Source organism: Chelonia mydas, chromosome 7, assembly GCF_015237465.2.
Source record: "Chelonia mydas isolate rCheMyd1 chromosome 7, rCheMyd1.pri.v2, whole genome shotgun sequence".
NCBI lineage: Eukaryota > Metazoa > Chordata > Testudines > Cheloniidae > Chelonia > Chelonia mydas.
In genome coordinates this window covers 83,692,421-83,710,662 of record NC_057853.1, presented here as the reverse complement: position 1 = coordinate 83,710,662, position 18,242 = coordinate 83,692,421, and the positions used below count along the sequence as shown (strand labels likewise).

The 18,242-nt window shown below is 42.5% G+C and overlaps 1 protein-coding gene across 9 annotated transcripts in view; it reads left to right on the top strand.

The window, feature by feature from the left end:
• ASCC1 (activating signal cointegrator 1 complex subunit 1) overlaps positions 1 to 18,242 on the top strand; it is a 45,683-nt gene that overhangs the window by 9,981 nt on the left and 17,460 nt on the right. For all 9 annotated transcript variants that reach the window (XM_043551526.1, XM_037904713.2, XM_037904710.2 and 6 more), the window contains exons 6-9: positions 9,257 to 9,393; positions 11,242 to 11,361; positions 13,643 to 13,767; positions 15,219 to 15,298. In XM_043551526.1, the coding sequence (XP_043407461.1) occupies positions 9,257 to 9,393; positions 11,242 to 11,361; positions 13,643 to 13,767; positions 15,219 to 15,298 (462 nt within the window). The remainder of the gene's footprint in view (positions 1 to 9,256; positions 9,394 to 11,241; positions 11,362 to 13,642; positions 13,768 to 15,218; positions 15,299 to 18,242) is intronic.

Here is an 18,242-nt window from a genome sequence, read left to right as displayed (position 1 = left end):
CCGTGTGACCTGGATATCATTTTCAACTCCGACCTCTGTCCTAACATCCAGGATATGTCTGAATCTTACCATTTCTTTCTGTGTAACATCTCTAAAATTCATACTTTTTATCCACACATCATCTTGCATCTCAGTTACTGCAACATCCTTTTCTCTGTCCTTGCCCCTCTCATATCCATTCAGAATGCTGCTGCAAAGATCATTTTCTTAGCCTTGGCTCCCTGTTCTCTATTACATCAAACACATAAGCCACTTGTCTTTGCTTTCAAGGCCCTTCACGGCCTACCCCAACTCTACCTATCATTGCTCATTTGCTAATGAAATTTTAGTTCTCACCTCTGAGTGGCCCATGACACCAGCGTGCATTGCCCACTAGTTACATTTTCAAACAAGCACTTTTGTGCTTTCTCTCGTGTTGCCTCATATGCTTGGGAGGCATTCCTCATTCAAATCCCTCCTTAAAACTCTCCTTTGCTGTGCTGCCTACAAAAAACTTCCCAACAGTTAGGTTGCTTGTGTGCTGAGACCACTGCCTATCACACTGACCAATATTTTCTCATTGTTTGCTTATACTCCCCCATCTGTTGTCTCTTGTCCTGTGCTTAGATTGTATGCTCTTTGGGGTAGGCCTCTTTGTCTTTTTGTTCTGATTGAATGGTACCTCGCACAGTGCGGTCCTGGTCCAGAATTAGGGCTCTTAAACACCGTGGTAATATAAATACACAACTTATTTCATCATCTGTCAATTAGTTATGGCTTTTGGTCACTAGGGACTCAGGCTGCATTCAGACCTGGCACCCAGAATTAAAAGCCCTTATCAGTAGTATGGATGATGTCGCTGAGAATGTATAAAACTTATCAGTGAGATATGTTCATTAACTGCGTAATCAACAGGTAGAAATTACGCATTTTTAGGGCCTTCCTAAAATGGTGGGGATTGGTGTTTTGTTTTACTTAGTGAATGTAGTTGGGTAAATTTAATGTATACTGTACAATTCTTAGGACATGTCTGTCTTGATCATTTTAAGTATGCCAAAAATTTGATGATAAACTACTTTATACTCTTTAAACTAGAAAATTGGTTTGCAGTATCACTTTTCAGTACCTCTGTATGTTTTGTTATAGGTTATAAAATGGTTTAAATAAGTTCCCTCTCTTTATTCCTCCTCCTTTTCACCGTTTCTTTCTCTGCTAATGTTGCTCCTGTTCCATCAGTGAACAGAAATACAGATTTTTTTCTCTCAGCATTGCCCCTTCAGACTCTTGTAAATAGCTTCCTTGACATTTTGGCCTTAGGTCTAGAAATAATTCTTTTGCCACTCCCTTTATCAGGATTCAGATCCTCAATTTTTATTATTTTTAACTTTTCTATATTGAATTTAGTCAGTGGCAAATATTTGTGTTTTTATGTATGTGAGATTTGGGGATTGTGGTGCTTAACTTTTCACCCTTCTTCCTTTGAGCATTATCATGAATGATCATGGATACACCGTATATTGCAACTCCATGTGTCTTTCAATCATTCCACAGCCAGTAATGCCACCGTATCGCACAGCCGGGTCTGCTAGAAAGCATATCAGTAATGAAAACCAGTAATTCAAAACTGTGCTTTACAGTGCCATAAGAGAGCTAATAGAGCTGTCCAAAATAATAGGGGATTTCTCAGGATGCTTAGAGAAACTTGAGTAGATTTCAGGTATAGAAACTGTGTAACTTTGTTCCTGCTGCAGATTCAAAACAGTGCAGAGTCAGTTAATGACTCCAGTACTCAAAAGAAGCTTATTAATGATAGTAAATAGGGAAAAGTCCAGGTGTGTAAGTTAGCATTTCTTCTGGTTGTTGAGCATTTGTGCAGGATTCTTTGCTCTCTAAAACTGTTACCATGACAACCATTCATCCATATTTTGTAATGATGTCTTGCGTGTCAGTATATACTTTGTATTACTTTTTTGGCTTCACAAGGTTTTGTAAGTTCACAGTTGCATTAAAATGTCAAAAATCTTAAGCATTATCAAAGCCAGTTATGTTGGTTAGGCAGCCAGACAATGAAGTGGCAAAATAGAATGCTAGGGCCAATATTTCCATGTATGCCATCTGTCTCTGACTAGGGGGATGGTACTGTTGTGGTATGGGAGACAAGTTTCTGGGTGATCTTGAGAGGCTTGCATCGTGGACAGTCAAGGAGAGGGGAGGACTGAAATGTTTATAGCTGATCCTGGGGGTGGAAGAGGAAGTATGCATTGCAGTCTCCACCATCCTTTAATGGCTGGTTATGGAGCAACATTGAAAGAACTATACAAGATTTTTCTTGGCAATCTCTGCAGGTGCCGCCTTTATGTATAGCAGGCTGCAGCTGTAGTGTGGAAGGGAAAATACAATTACTTTGGTGTTTCACAGTTTATAAATATCGAATGTAGATAATTACATGGGATGAAAGGAAGGTATCCTAGAGTGAAAAGGGTGTGTGTGTGTGTGTGTCTGATGCTTTTCACCCTCCACTCCAGTTTCTAGTGTATCTGTGATTCCTTAGGTCATATGTGGGGGAGGGATAGCTCGTGGTTTGAGCATTGGCCTGCTAAACCCAGGGTTGTGAGTTCAATCCTTGAGGGGGCCATTTTGGGATCTGGGGCAAAAATTGGGGATTGGCCCTGCTTTGAGCAGGGGGTTGGACGAGATGACCCCCTGAGGTCCCTTCCCAACCCTGATATTCTGTGATTCTAATTGTGAATTACCCTGCTCATTCCTTGTAGGTGCATACATCAGGATTGGAGAGGCATATAATTGGGGGGGTAAGAAATAAAAATGCTCTTAAACTCTCATGTAAATATTAGATCAGGAGTGGGCAAACTTTACTGTATGGAGTGCCAAGTAAGGAAGGCTGTTTCCCCCCCCCCCCCCGCCAAACAGCCTGGCCCCTGCCCTCATCCACCCCCTCCCACTTACTGCCCCCCTCAGAACCCCCGAACCATCCAATCCCCCCTGCTCCTTGTCCCCTGACCGCCCCGTCCCAGGACCCCCTGCTCCAAACCACGCCCCCCCCACCGAGATCCCACTCTCTTTCCCCTGACTACCCCCCCGACAGGCCCCCTAGGACTTCCATGCCCTATCCAACCCCCCCAGTTCCCCAACCCCTCATCGCCCCGCCCCAGAACCTCCACCCCATCCAACCGCTCGCTGTCCACTGACTGCCCCCAGGGTCCCACTACCCAATCTTTTCACTGCCACGCACGCGCCGCCACCACCTCCTTACTGTGCCGCTCAGAGCGGCAGGAGCTCGCAGCCTCACTGCCCGCGCGGCGTCATCACTGCAGGGCAGGGGGGACAGCAGGGGAGAGGCTGGGGACTAGCCTCCCCGTCCGGGAGCTCAAGGGCCGGGCAGGACTGTCCCACGGGCCGTAGTTTGCCCATCTATGTATTAGATCCTTGGGTAGCAGAAAAGATAAAACTGGGAAGGAGGAAGCTCAGTATCAAATAGTTTATTCATGCACCTTGCTAAAAAGAGTTTTATTCTGGAACTTGGTCTCTCAATCCCTGATCTAATGGGTTGGGAGTACTGCAGACACACAGTGCTTGGGCTCTGGGAGGAAAAAGCAAGTGCTTCAAAGAAAATGTTGTCTGGCATTCTATCGAAATGATGATATCTAGGACAGACAGCCTCAGCAGTGGGGAAAGAGTCAAATATTTAATGGGGAAGAATTTGGATCCTAAAAGTTACCATGGGGTGGTTAATTGTCCCCCTCACTCTCTGGAAGTAGAAATGGTTAGTCATTTCCCTTCTACCCTAAATATATATTTGTGAATAAGATTGTGATACAACAAAAATATGACAGTCATGGAAGGTAGAACAGTTGAATTTAGAATTTTATCAATTTTTATGGAAGACCTGCTTCCTTTTTCAGACAGCTCTGCATCAGTTGAGCCTGGTGTGTGTGTGCATGTGTGTGTATTTAAATATAGATGCAAAAAAGTGGTAGGCCTAGATTGGGAACACAATTATTTTGTTCCATGTATAGAATTGCAATAGCTTTTCAGTATAGACAACATATGTGACTCTTTGGGGAATAAATATGTGTATAAAGTTAGCTAGCATTCAGTGTGTTTTGTTTCATTTCATAAAACCTTCAAATATTGGCTTACTACTTTTTTCAGAAAAAAGTTTCTTTCCTCCAGAGGTTGGGGAAAATCACAACCCTGTAATCTGTTCCCCTTCCCTTCTTTAGAGCTTATTATGTTCCCTCTACACTGGAGCTGCTAACATGAGAGCTGACAATGGCTTTCCATCCAGCAGAGGGCAGTGTTTGGAAGGCAGGAATATGCCAAAATCTTAGTGATGTTATGTAGATGTTACTTAAAGGGAATATTTTAAATGGAAACTTCAGTATGTCTTTCAGGATTCCAAGTTCATGAGCAGTGGATTTTTTTAGAGAGGCAGTGATTTCCTTTATTTTTAAAATCCTTTTTGTATTTTTATTTGGCTGCCAGTACATTTTAAGGAACAGTAGGCATAAATCAAAGGTTAACAGCTACCACTTTGCACTTACTTAGCACCTTATGTGCAAGGATCTTGAAACATTTAACAAATTTTATTATGCCTCATGGCATCCATGTGAGCAATGGTCAAAGTAGATCACAATAAGAAGGGGTATTCACCTATTTTTTTTCCCTTGTCATCAGAGGTATGGATGAATGAAGTGGTTTTATAACACCTTGTGGATAAGAAGAAATGTATCTAAAAGGGGTTCATATTCCCAGGCAGTAACGTAGTCACCTAAACAAAAATAATGCTCTTGTGTCTGCAGTGTGTGGAGCTGCATACAGGCCATATCCCTAATGCTCTTAACTTCAGTTTCTACCAGGATGAAGTCTCCGTGTAGATGTAAAACAAAATGTGACACCCTAGGAAAATTCCTGTGTTTTAGAAGATAACCCTTGCAAGATAGATTTTTATACATAATGTGCCTTCCCCTGGAAGGGAGAGGTAGCTGGCAGGAAACTGGTATTTCTTCCTTCCCTTCTTCCTCTTTTAGGGAGGAGAAGCAGCAGTGGTGGTTTTCTCCCTTTTCCTGCTCCCTCTGTAGGGCAGAGAAGGCAAAGAAGAGGTGTACACTATTCTCTCTTCCTAATGGGATATGGGAAGCTTGGGACAGATACTCCTTTAAAGGAGAGAAGGCAAATAAGAGATTCATTCTTAGCTAGGTTTCAGAGTGGTAGCCGTGTTTGTGTGTACCAGCAAAAACAAGTCGGAATCCTTGTGGCAGCAGAGACTAACAAATGTATTTGGGCATAAGCTATCGTGGGCTAAAACCCACTTCATCAGATGCATGGAGTGGAAAATACAGTAGGCGGTATAAATACACAACATATGAAAAGATGGGGGAGGGGGGTCAGTGCTAATGAGCTAATTCAGTTAAGGTGGAAGTGGCCTATTCTTAACAGTTGACAAGAAGGGGTGAATATCAAGGGAGGGAAAATTGCTTTTGTAGTGCTAATGAGGCCAATGCAATCAAGGTGGCCCATTTCAAACAGTTGACGAGAAGGTGAGAGTATCAACAGAGGGAAATAGGTTTTTGTAGTGCCCCATCCACTCCCAGTCTTTATTCAGGCCTAATTTGATGGTGTCCGATTTGCAAATTAATTCCAGTTCTGCAGTTTCTCGTTGGAGTCTGTTTTTGACTTTTTTTGTTGAAGAATTGCCACCTTTGTCTGTTGTTGAGTGTCCAGGGAGATTTGAAGTGTTCTACTGGTTTTTGAATGTTATAATTCTTGATGTCAGATTTGTGTCCATTTATTCTTTTGCATAGGGACTGTCCGGTTTGGCCAATGTACATGGCAGAGGGGCATTGCTGGCACATGATGGCATATATCACATTGGTAGATGTGCAGGTGAACGAGCCCCTGATGGTGTGGCTGATGTGATTAGGTCCTATGGTGGTGTCCCTTGAATAGATATGCGGACAGGGTTTGTGGCAGGGATTGGTTCCTGGGTTAGTGATTTTGTTGTGTGGTGTGTAGTTGCTGGTGAGTATTTGCTTCAGGTTGGGGGGCTGTCTGTAAGTGAGGACTGGCCTGTTTCCCAAGGTCTGTGAGAGTGAGGGATTGTCCTTCAGGATAGGTTGTAGATCCTTGATGATGCAGTGGAGACGCTTTAGTTGGGGGTTGTAGGTTATGGCTAGATGCACTCCATGCATCTGATGAAGTGGGTTTTAGCCCACAAAAGCTTATGCCCAAATACGTTTGTTAGTCTCTAAGGTGCCACAAGGGCTCCTTGTTGTTCTTAGCTAGGACACCTTTTCTTGCATTATCAGATGCTGATGTAGCTCCACCTGCTGCTCAAGAACCTCAGCCAGGCACTAGCTCTTCTGATTTCAGATTCCCATGCCTAGTGAGTCTACACTTCATGAAACAGACTTAAACTGGGCAAGAGGAGGAAAGCTCTGTAGTACAGAATTTACCCAAAACCAGGCTAAGAGGAAGAGAGGGATCTGCACTCCCTTCTGCTTGCCTCTCACTTTAGCTCATGCCTGTGACATAGGGAGCTGCTATATTCATTTTGCAGGTGGAGAAACAGGCACTCAAATTAAATGAGTTGTCCAGTTTGATTAATCGTCAGTGTTGGAAGTAGAATTCAGGGCTCCTGGGTCCCTATCCCTTGCTCTGAACACTATACCACACTCCCTTCTCTATATACATAGTGGGCATTTGAGCTATGATGTTTTGTTGGATATTTGGATGATGTCCTTAGGGCACCATAGTGGTGAATATTGATATGGCCCATATCCTGTGGGCTCTTTCTCCCTTGATGTCCATTTGACTTTCCTTAACCCTTGAACTGAATGTGTGCTGGGCTTTGGTTTCCTGTTAATTCTCTCTGCTGGAAGACCAGTACAGAGACATGATTGATGCCATTACTGAGTGCAGTTTTAAAAGAAAAATCAATGAAGTACAGTGGTATGGTAGTGATTGCTAATGATAAATCATAAGCTGGGGATTTGAACAAGAGGGTTAAAACCTATCTGCATCTAAGTATACAGCTTCCGGCCACTCAGTCCTATGACATTTGGAGGCAGATTTTGAAACTTTTGTTTTTCGAGAAGACTCAGCTCAGATACAACATCTTTTCATGGAAGATTTAGGATCTGTGGTTCTGCAACACAGGAAGGTGTGACAAGGATTTCTGGGGTAGGCCTGAGATCTTTGGAACTACACAGGGAAGATACTGTGAATCTTGGGCTGTTCATTGGGGTCCCCCTTCTTTCCAGTACAGAAGACATGGCACACCCAGGTGATGTGCAACCACTGACTCTGCACTTATCAATCCATATTCAGATATCTTCAACTGATGTTTGAAAGCTGCAGAAGGGACAGCTCCTCAGGCCAATAGTAGGTTAGACAGCACAGTTTGCATTATCTTTTTACCCTTCACCATCTGCTTCATGAGATTAGGGTAGTTCTTCTCTCTTGCAAGCTACTTATTTATTGTGTTAATTTGTATTCTGTTCATCATCATCATCTGTATGCATTACAGAAATTAAAATGAATTGTTGCCAACAACTGGAATAAATCAAGTCTACCTCCAGATTCTGTCTCCCACTCCATCCACTGATGGGCTAAATATCCTCTGACTACAGACCCGAGTTAAAAACCAGAAAACCAAAGAAACAAATCTCTTGCACTGCATCCCAAATATGTCTTAAAGCAGAGGGAGCATAGAGCCTTTTTCAATTTTATTTTGGTCCCTGGCAGAATATAGAAAAGCTAGAGAATTGAAATCAAGTGTACTCTCAAACAGGAAATCCGTCCTTACTTGTGCTTTTGAGATTGCTTATCAAGGTAGTTTCCTTTTGTTGAAAAGCTACTACGTTGGATTGAAATATGCAGATGGTTTTGACACTACTGTTTCAGGATTTTGGCATTAATTCAGCAGTGAATTAATTAACAGCTGCACAAAGTGCCGCCCACCCCCCCCCCCGGGACCTGAGAGTGCTGCCTCCAAAGGCTACCAGGCTTTGCCAACTTGTGACTTGAGAGCAAGCTCCTGCATGAGATCATGTGATCTCACAGGTCACTGGACTGGCCTATAAGTATAAATATAAAAAAACCTGTGTGGATGTTGCAGTTAGGTATGAAAAATGCTGGGTGAAATGTGAGGCTTTAAATCCTGTGTCAGGAGTAAGGACCTGCTGCTAGCCTGCTTACCTGCTGCTTTAACCCCAGGCAGCCTCATCAGCAAAGCTGGGCCTGATTTGAGCCACCTGATTGACTGAGCTGCCTGATTGGCTGAGGGATTTGCAGATCTACTCTTAAGATCACCAGCAGCAGAAGGACATGGATTTCTCAAAGCGTATGCCCATGGCTGCGATCAGGGCTGTCCCTAGACATTCTGGGGCCCTACGCAGCCCGCCCCGCCCCATGGGGGGGGCAGGCATCCATGGGTGGGGGGCTGGCTGGGGGACAGGGGAGAGCTGCCCCCCAGCACTCAGAGGTGGTGTGGCTGGGTCTGGATCGTTGCACTTCCTGCCGCTGGTGACTTCAGGCCTGGCCCCTGCTGCAGCCTTCAGGGGAGTGGGGGTGGGAAGGGGGCGGAGCAGGGGCAGGGCTTTGGGGAAGGGGTGGGGTGGGGGTGAGGCTGGGGCAGAGCAGGTGTGGGAAGAGGCAGGGCTGGAGCAGCACGCAGTTGCGTAGGGCACTAGGAAATTTGGCCCTACACAGCTACGTACTTTGCATATGAGTAGGGACAGCCCTGGCTGCCATCCCAGCCTTGCTCCCACCCTATTCCAGTCCTACTCCTACCTTGGACGCAGCCCTGCTCCTGCCTTGCCTCGCCTCACTCCAGGTAACCTCACTCAGACCCTGGGCTCTGGCTCTGACAGCTAGCCTCTGACCCTGGGCTCCAGCTTCTGTTTCCTGACTCCTGCTCTGACCACTAGGCACAGCTGCGCACATCCCAGTCCATAACACCCTTACAACTTGAGACAGGATACCATTTAAACATTTTAAAGAGGAGTTTTGAAATATAGCTCTGAATCTTGTGTAGAAACTTTAAAGGCTTCATCTCAGATAATGAACTTTATTTTGAGCCAGGGAAATATATTTTCCTTTTCAGCAGTGTGGTAAGTATTATTTTGTGCTCTCTTGGGGCTGTCGGATGGGCTTTTTAACTTTTGGTGCTAGAAATTGTGACCCAAGTAGAAATAATTCTAAAATAATCTGTGTCATATAGTTGCCCACTAAATCTTTTTTGTTACCTTTTCAATAGGATCATGGAGTCAATAGCAGTCTATTCCAGAACCCAGCAAAGCTCCATCTTACTATTGGGACGCTAGTGCTCCTGAATGAGCAGGAGATCCAGAAGGCATGTGAACTCCTGCAGAGAAGTAAAGAGGACTTTATTAAGTAAGTGAAATAAAGGCATGATGGGGCAGGGGGAGGGACATGGTCACTGAGTGCAGATATTTGGAGAACCAAACTAGTTTTAGAACACTGGTAACTAATGCAGGAGAAAGTGGTTCACCTGTTTGGTGTAATTCAACAGTTTTGAATCATTGTTTGAAAATTTGTAAAATACTGAAACATTTCAAACGAAACCACCCAGAAGAAAGACAAGGACATAATTGTATTTTGCCTCGATAACTGAGGACTTTCTCTGTTTACCAGAAACCTTCAGTAGTTATTTCTTTATATCCCAGCAGTCCCCATTATTTTACTATGAACACAGATTATTTTTTCCTCTGCTGGCCAGAAGAGCAGGAAGAACTCCATTGTCTTAACACATTTTGTCTGCAACAGTCTCAGGCAAGTTGCCTCCCTTCTGCCTAAGAACAGATGCTAATATACCCCTGAAATGCATTTCTTGAGGCAAGTAGAAAACCTTAAAGACAGGATGAACTGTATAAGTAATCAGTCTGAAATATTAGCTCAAGCTGCTATGGCACTAAGACTGTCATAATTTCCAGGATAAAGCCATAATATTTGAGGTTTAGAACTAGCTGAAAGCTTGTTCTAATGCAGGAGTCCTCAGCGTGGTGCCTGTGGGTGCCATGGCGTCCACCAGGGCATTTTTGTGCGCCTGCAGGACACCCCACCGCCGAAATGCCGCTGAGAAGCTTTGCCGTTTCTCGGTGGCATTTTGGTGGCGATGCTTCTTCCCACTGCCCCTTTTTGTGGCAGCATTTCGGCAGCGGGGTGTCCGGAGCCCGCCAGTCTTCTGGGAATAGCAATATGCTATTCCCACAAGAAAGGTTGGGGACCACTGGTCTAATGGGTGTTGTACTGAGATAATCTGACTACAACCCAGAAATATTAGACAGTCTGAGATTTTATTTTCTTAAAACAAGAAGCTTTTTCTTTCTACCATCAGTCCATATGCAAAACTTCCCCAGCTTAGAGTTCTGTGTGTGGGTTGATGATAGAGTATGGGTTTGTCTGTCTGTTGATCTCTTTTAATTATTGAGATCTCTATTTAATTATTGAGGATTCTCAATGCTTTATAAACTTTTCCTCTGAGTATATGTCTGTTAGCATGCAAGCAAATGGAACCACCATTCTGCATTGAGCAATAATCTACACATAGCCAGGGACACGCTAGAGCCTGGCTTGTTAGAGAATGTTGGTCAGGGCCCTGTTAACTCCTACTCTCTCCAAAATACTTCAAGATAAATATGGAAGAGACCATAGTTCAGGGCATCCTTGAAATGACAGCAGGTTTAGTAATGAAGCACCTACCATTTTATTACTGGACCGAATATAATGGGATATAAATCCAAGACCTTTTGGTGCTTTAGTTCATGACTTTCTGTCCCAGAAGTGAGTGCTTGGCAACTGAGCCATGCTGAATTGTCATCATGAGAGAGGAAGTCCATGCATGGGGCCTGCAGAGTCAGAGGGCAAGGCTTTCATTCTGGATACAGCAGGCACAGCTGTGAAAGAAACTCTGTGCTCACCAGCACTGGCTAGGTTCTGGAATGGAAGTTGGATGTTATGTTCTTGGAACTGTTGCGTTCCTCTCAGCATAATGATGAGGGAAACTGTATTCGTGATTTGGCCTGTAATTGTATTAGTGATTTGACTCTGGCTAGCATTTTTACAAGCATTGCTGCTTGACTTCTGTAGTAGTTGTGGGAGCTGCTAGTAAACTTGAATGAGGATAAATGTAGCTTAAACAGTAAAACATGCATTCACCTACTTTTGTATTCAAAATGGGTACTTTTTTTTTTAAATATCTTGGAACTTTTTGTTTTTTAGCAAAACTGTTGGAGGCAAATCCCTGACTGTGGAGGTGGCAGGGATAGAATACATGAATGATGACCCTGCCATGATTGATGTTCTTTATGCAAAAGTTCGCATGAAGGATGGATCAGACAAGTGAGTTCTCTGTGCTTTCCCTCTTTCATTCCACAGGGGTATGCAGACAGTACCTGAGGAGGCAGAAATAATGCAACAAAAGCAAACTTATTGTTCTCTGAGCTGATGGGCAGTGCTGGAGAGAATCACACTAGCAATCCAGAAGATGAGGTGGTACTACTTTCTAGTCCCTTGGAGTTAAAGCTGTGATGTGTTTGGTCTTTAGATTGATTGTTGGTAGTGTTGCAGACAGATGTCATTTGTTTTTAGCAGTCTTAATAGTTGAATAATGGAGTCAAGCAAGACTGAGCTCATGCTCCCCCGTGCTGGATAAGGGAAACTATGACAAGCAGGGCGGAGATGATGCTCATGGGATGGCACTGGGAGGAGATGACAGGAAACCTGACTTATCAGGAGAAATTAGCTGTTATGGAGGAAGCCAGGCAGCTAGCCCTGAGGGAAAGGAACGAGCTGGCCTTTTACAGTGTCACTAGGCTTTCACATATACCCCTCCCCCTTCAGATTTGAAGTCTGTTCTGCAGATAGAAAAGGAAGGGAAGACATTTACTTTTATGGAAGATCCCTGAAACTTGCCCACACTTCCTTTTTCATCCTGAAACTTCAAAGGATGCTCTGTTTTCCAGTTGGTAACCGCTAAGAACTATCCAAATCCCTCAATTTTGCTCTGATTGGAGAGACTGCTGTTAAATTATGCCAAGCGCCTCCTTCTCCACTAAGAGCTAGTAATGCCGATTCAGTGGTATTACTTTTTGCCCAGAGAAATGAGAAATATGTCGCAGTACAGAGTATTGCGTATCAGCTACAAGGCTAGTGCTGGAAGAGATTTAATGAGGATAAGGGTGTCCACATGGTTTGTTATGCCAGATCAGAACCTTGGTCCAAGTTTGGTATCTTGCTTCTCATAATAGTCAGTAAGTGAACCATAGAGGAAAGTTTACCTTGCTATTTCCTCCGATTCTCATAAGGCATCTAGCTAACTGTACTATGCTGTGCGTGGCAATGTCAAGAGAGGAGTTCCTGCCTGATCTTTGCATATTCTTGATCAGCTTATGCTGTAAAGCAGATTTGATTTCCCTATCTTAGCTTGCATAACTATGGTGGTATTAGATACTGGAGAGCTCTTCTGCATATATACTGGCTCAACCTAAGAGAGATCATGCTCTGATGTTTCCCACATGGCAAAAACTTCCACTATAATTCATTCTAATTCATTTTATTTCCTTGATTAACTTTATAACATAATAAAGCACCAGTTTTACTTGAGCTATTCCCTGTTAATTTGTTTTAGTATCGTCTGTAATGATATTCATTTAATCTTTGTCATTGCTAATTTTAAAAATCACTGATGTAAAGCCAGAAAGTCAGTGACTAAAACCCATGACAATTGGTTTGAGAGTGTTGAAATTATCATATGACCTATGGAAGCCTATAAGAGGCAGCACAAAGCCAGTAAGTAGGCTGTATAGTTAACTTCTGAGGGCTCAACAAGTGATATATGGAGTTGGTCCTAATACTGCTCTATGTCCATCTTCCTGATTCGAATTGAGACACCCAGGTTGTGGCATCTTGTGGTGAAATGGGAAACTATTGAGTGAATTGTATTCATGGACATGGATGGTGACCAGGCTGTAAAAAATCAGTTCCATTTAGTATGCTTATATCTTATTTTAATGGATAGGAACTTTGGGTTGTATTGAACTCTCACTGCCTGTAGTGTGATGAGGCATTACTTATGTTGTGAAGGGAGTACTGTATGAAAAACCTGCAGATACTTAGAAAAATACATCCTTCAAGTTCCAATATAATCTGCCACATCAATTTATCAAACCAATATAATCTACCACATCAAATGTCCTATTATGCTAATGTCCTCTTTTACTGAAATATTTGTAACAGAAGTTACTACTCAGGAGCCTTTGCAAACAGCCAGAACTTTTATATTTGTTTCCTTATTTGCATGAGCCCTCTTTCTTTTTTCCCTGTCCCGTCAGACATTAACAAAAAACCATCCTGTCTCTAAATACAAAAGCAATTGAGTAAACACAAAAACAAGGATGCAATCTTGCCTGGCATGATTATGATTAGTCTGTTATCTTTCCAATAGAGTTTCACTCAGTTTTTCCTTTTTGCATATTGAGACTTCATTTTACATATACACTACCCTCTTCTGGACAAGAGAGTAAAAGTGGACAAAAAAGCTTTTTTTTTTCTCTTGGCTTTATAATGTCCTGTTTCTCCTTCCCCCGCCCCCCCCCCCCCCCTCCCCCCCCAACCTTCCTAGATTACAGCTAATAGCTGATAGACTCATGGAGCAATTTGTGACCTCTGGGCTGATGATGAAGGAGTGGGATAGGGTGAAACTGCATGCTACCATCATGAACACTCTCTTCAGGAAAGACCCAAATGGTGAGTATCTTTAGAACCCTTGTGGAAAATCTGAACTACATTAGTACCACTGAACAGGAAGTGCTGTGTTCCCTGGTATTGTGTGTCTAGATATTGCTGCGGTTCACTTCATAACATTCATTGGCTCTGGGCCAAAAGATAATTGATTCAAGTCCTACACTCACCGTTGCATTCAAATGCATTAATAGCAGGTGTGCTGCATTATTAGAGGTGTTGACCTTCGATGAGAAGTCAAACCATGGCCCTATATAATCATCTCTGGGGGAGAAGTTAAAGACTTCATATAACTTTTGAAAATAGTTCTGTTGTTTTCATCAATATTCCCTTTCTTGTTAAATGAAGTTCTGCTGTCCAAGGCTGAATATGAGCTATTGCTGAGTGCCTAAATGTCTGCTATTTCTGCCAAAACAGTGTCTGCACTGGCAGGCTGTAATGTATTTCTTATCTAACTCATTATTTTATAAAGCTCTCTAAGATGGCTTGCATATGGAAGATGCTATGTAGTAAAATCAGACCATAGGGGTGTCAATTGGGCACTGAAAATTAGTGGAGTGGGTTTTTTTGACAGTTTTGGCCTTAATCTTCCTGTGCCTGAGTTCACCAGCTGTAAAATGAGGATAGTAATACCACCTGTTCTCAGACAGGTGTTTTGATGATAAATTCATTAATGTTTGTGAAGTACTCAGATACTGTGGTAGAAGCACCATAGAAATGCCTGTGAGGAAATGAATAATTTTGTATTCAGTGCAGCGGGGGTTGGATGGTCTCTTAGGTGAGACCTTGGAACATACATTGAATGTTGTGGATAAAAAGAAATATTGAATAACTATCCTTTCACTGAATGAGGCAGAGAGGTCTTATGGAAAAAATAGCACGTGATCACATACTTAAAGACTGTATTATTGTGCATACACACAAGGTTGTAGTTCCTAACTTTTCTGGACATGACTACAACTTTAATGTTTTGTTTTGTGTGTTTTATTTTTATATGTATAGGTGTGTGCGCGCGAGAGAGAGTATATTGTGTGTGTGATATATTTTAAAAAAAAATGTAAAAAGTGCAGTGAAATTTCTAAGACCAATCCAGATTTTCTAGATGCTGTCAAGAATGTGCTTTGCATTACGATCATATACTCAGTAAGGTACTCTTTGGTATCCCAGGAGATGCATGAGTTTGTCATTGCTGAATTTCTGACAAGCCAGAGAAATTGGAATCTGCTTTCCCTGACTGATTCTATTACATTGTACTGTCAGCCATACAAAATCCTCACAACAATATTTGTGATTTGGGGTGTTTCCTTTTCAAATTAAATTGCAAATTTTGCTCACATAAAAATTCAGTGAGACTTGTGTACTAAATGTTTTATCAACTGAATACATAGGCTTTAGGGGGGAAAAGACAGTGAAAAGTATCATCCCATCTGAAGTTCTCGCTTGTGACTTTTTCACAGTTGAAGAGAAAAATAATGCAACTACAGGCAAATCATCTTTGAAGGAACGGGAGACATTTGATGGCCGAAATATACTGAAGGTCAGTGCTAAATGGTCATTGTGACTTAGCTGGGTTGTGGTATTGTATATCCAAAATAAGGTGAAACGTCACTTAAAGTGTGTGTGTTGTGCCCTTGATCTCCAGGGGAAAAATCTGTTTTAAAAATAAACAAATCTAGGTAACTAAGAATTGGAAGTATTGTGGTATTTATACACGCCTTCTTAAGGCCAGTGAGATTTTAGAACAAAGAAGCATGCATGTGGAAAAGATACTTAATAGGCATCTGTGTTGTGGTTTACAGTAACAATGTTTACCCCTAGAGACTTGCACCATATTTTTCCATAGGTCAGAATAAAAAATGACTTTGTTGCTCTTGTTGTAGTCACTAGCTAATACTCCCATCAGTTAAACCAGTAGTCACATCATACATTTTTATCATGATTTTTTGCTTAAAAAAGTAAACATCCAAGATTGGAATAGCTGGGGGAGGTCTTAAATCAGGATTGAGAGCATTGGCAGTAATCTGAGAGAGTCCAGGACTGGCATACCAGACAATGCAGATTTTATCCAATGAAACCTGCAACAGTGGGACGACGCTGTGGCCTTAGGTTTTAGGTAGGAATCAAGACACATCAAGGGACTTGCGGGCATATGAGGAGGAAGAGCTACTGGGAAATCATAGCAGTGTTTTTGTTTTGCAGGATCAGTGTATAATTTCATAGATGTTGGTGTTAAATTGTTGGTTTAATGAGTGGTGGCTTAAAGACCAGGAGGGGAGTTGTCCTCTCATGTATCTTCATCCCAGATGGCTGAGGAAAAAGGGACAGTAAATGAAGTAAAGCTACCATCGGTCCAAAAATGTTGTTGTGAATATTGCATCATGACTCAGCGTTGCCTTATATTGAAGGGGCATACATTGAGGCAATAAGAACACAACTATTGCACTGCTCTTAATGGTATCTAAGATTGTGGTGGGCTCCCAAAATCCTAAAGCTGGATCTAAAAGCAGAGGCTACTGCATGTCGGAAGTGAGGTGTACTGGCATGTCCAAGGGGGAAGCTTCCAAGGTACGAGGCCACATTATGCCTAGCTCAAACCACTATTCCCAGTCCTTCATTACATAAACATTAAATTTGTCCTCAGATTTTTATGAGAGAGAGAATCAAACTATCCTTTTTTCTTTACATTTTATCCAAAAAACCTCAGTGCTTTTTAAGGAATAAAAGATGCTCCTTCTGCTGGCCCCACAATTTATAGATTGCTGCACCACTGTGTCTTAGGGACTGTCTGCTCCAGTGATGTATGGTATGTAAAAGCAGGGAAACCCATCTGGTCTACCACAAATGTCTATTTCTCATTCTACTGCACTCTGAAATATGAGACAGTGTCTTTTTAAAACTCCCAATTGATTTGTACTGTTTTAGGCAAAAGAGCTACTGGCTGTTGGAGCATGAAAAGACTGCTGATAACTACTTCAAAGCAAGCCTTGTTGTAAGAAGTGTTGTCATTCTCCTCTACCTCCATCACATTCCTGAACTTGGTCACTTAATATTTCCCTTTTGTCAGCCACGTGCCCGTAGCAACTTCTGTTGTCACTAATTCATTATATGACTCATAATGGGCTGGAGGCTTTTCGATAGAGCCCTGCCAGAACCAGCCATCGATCTAGTGATGCATTCCAACTCGACCTTGCAGGGATGTGCTGATTTTCTTCCCACATCCCCACTTCCCTCATTTCATATACATTATTTACACTCTTCTCCTCAGGAGGTTGCCCTTTTGCAAAGTGGCTTCATTAACTTCTGAAATAGGATCTGAATGATAGGCTAATGATTAATATACTGCCACTACTCATGCTAGTATTCCAGGGCTATTCTGTTGTCCAAGTGCAATGTGCTATACAAACTTTCTCTTTTCTATATGCCCTAAACTTGATCCTCAAGCATTCTCTGAAATTATTTGGTTTTGACAGCATTGTTTTCATAAAGGAAGTTGGTAAGCAGAGTGGGGAAATAATACTGTAGACATGAGCTAAATCATCACATTGGAAAACTGAGTTTTATTCTACCCATCCTAGTTCTCATTGTGCAAACAATACCAAGCACTGTTCATCATAAATGACAGACTTTGTTCGGTAGAAGCCAAAGACTGGAGTGTCAAGGGATACTGCAGCTCTGGATTGTGGTTCATTGTCACAGTCATATGGAGACTTAGGACATGAATGGCAGGGGTAATGCAAGTCAAGGTTGATGTGTGTGCTTGCAAAGAACTTACCTACCTCTAGCTAGTGTATTTAATCTTACTTCCTGAGGAAATATTTGACGGTCTGTACCCCTGTATTCACACCGGCACACTATTGTAAATAATCTTTGTACAAAGTATGCCTTGTAAGGTGTCTTTTGAAAACTCAGAATTTGCTGGTCAGTAGTGTTCTGATAAAATGTGTGGCAGCATATGTAAAGTTATAAGATTCCACTGTATGGTGTTACTAAGACTTGTTTCAAGTCTGGGGAGTGTCCAGACCAGTTCCTCAGAGACAGAGGGCAAGCTGACACCTCAGCCAGGTGTAAACAAGGTCAAATGGGCCATCACCTGTTAAGTGGCTATTTATTGGCAGGAAAGGGGATATGGGCAAAAAATCTACATCCTAGGGCACTTCGAAGCTGTATCGGCGCAGCTGCACCGGTGCAGCTGTGCTGCTGCAGGACTCTTATGTAGATGGTCTAAGCTGACAGGAGAGAGTTCCCCCATCAACATGGTAAAACCACCTCCCCAAGATGTTCTCCTGCTGACATAGTGCTGTCTACACAGGGAGGGGGTTAGATCAGTATAACTACGTTGCTCAAAGGTGTGGATTTTTCAAACCCCTGAGTGATGTAGTTATACCGATATAGGTCTATAGTGTTGACCAGACCTTAGCAAAGAAACAGCATAGGGCTCCTGTCCAGGGAGACTGCCTGGCACACTGCTCCCAGCTGGAGAA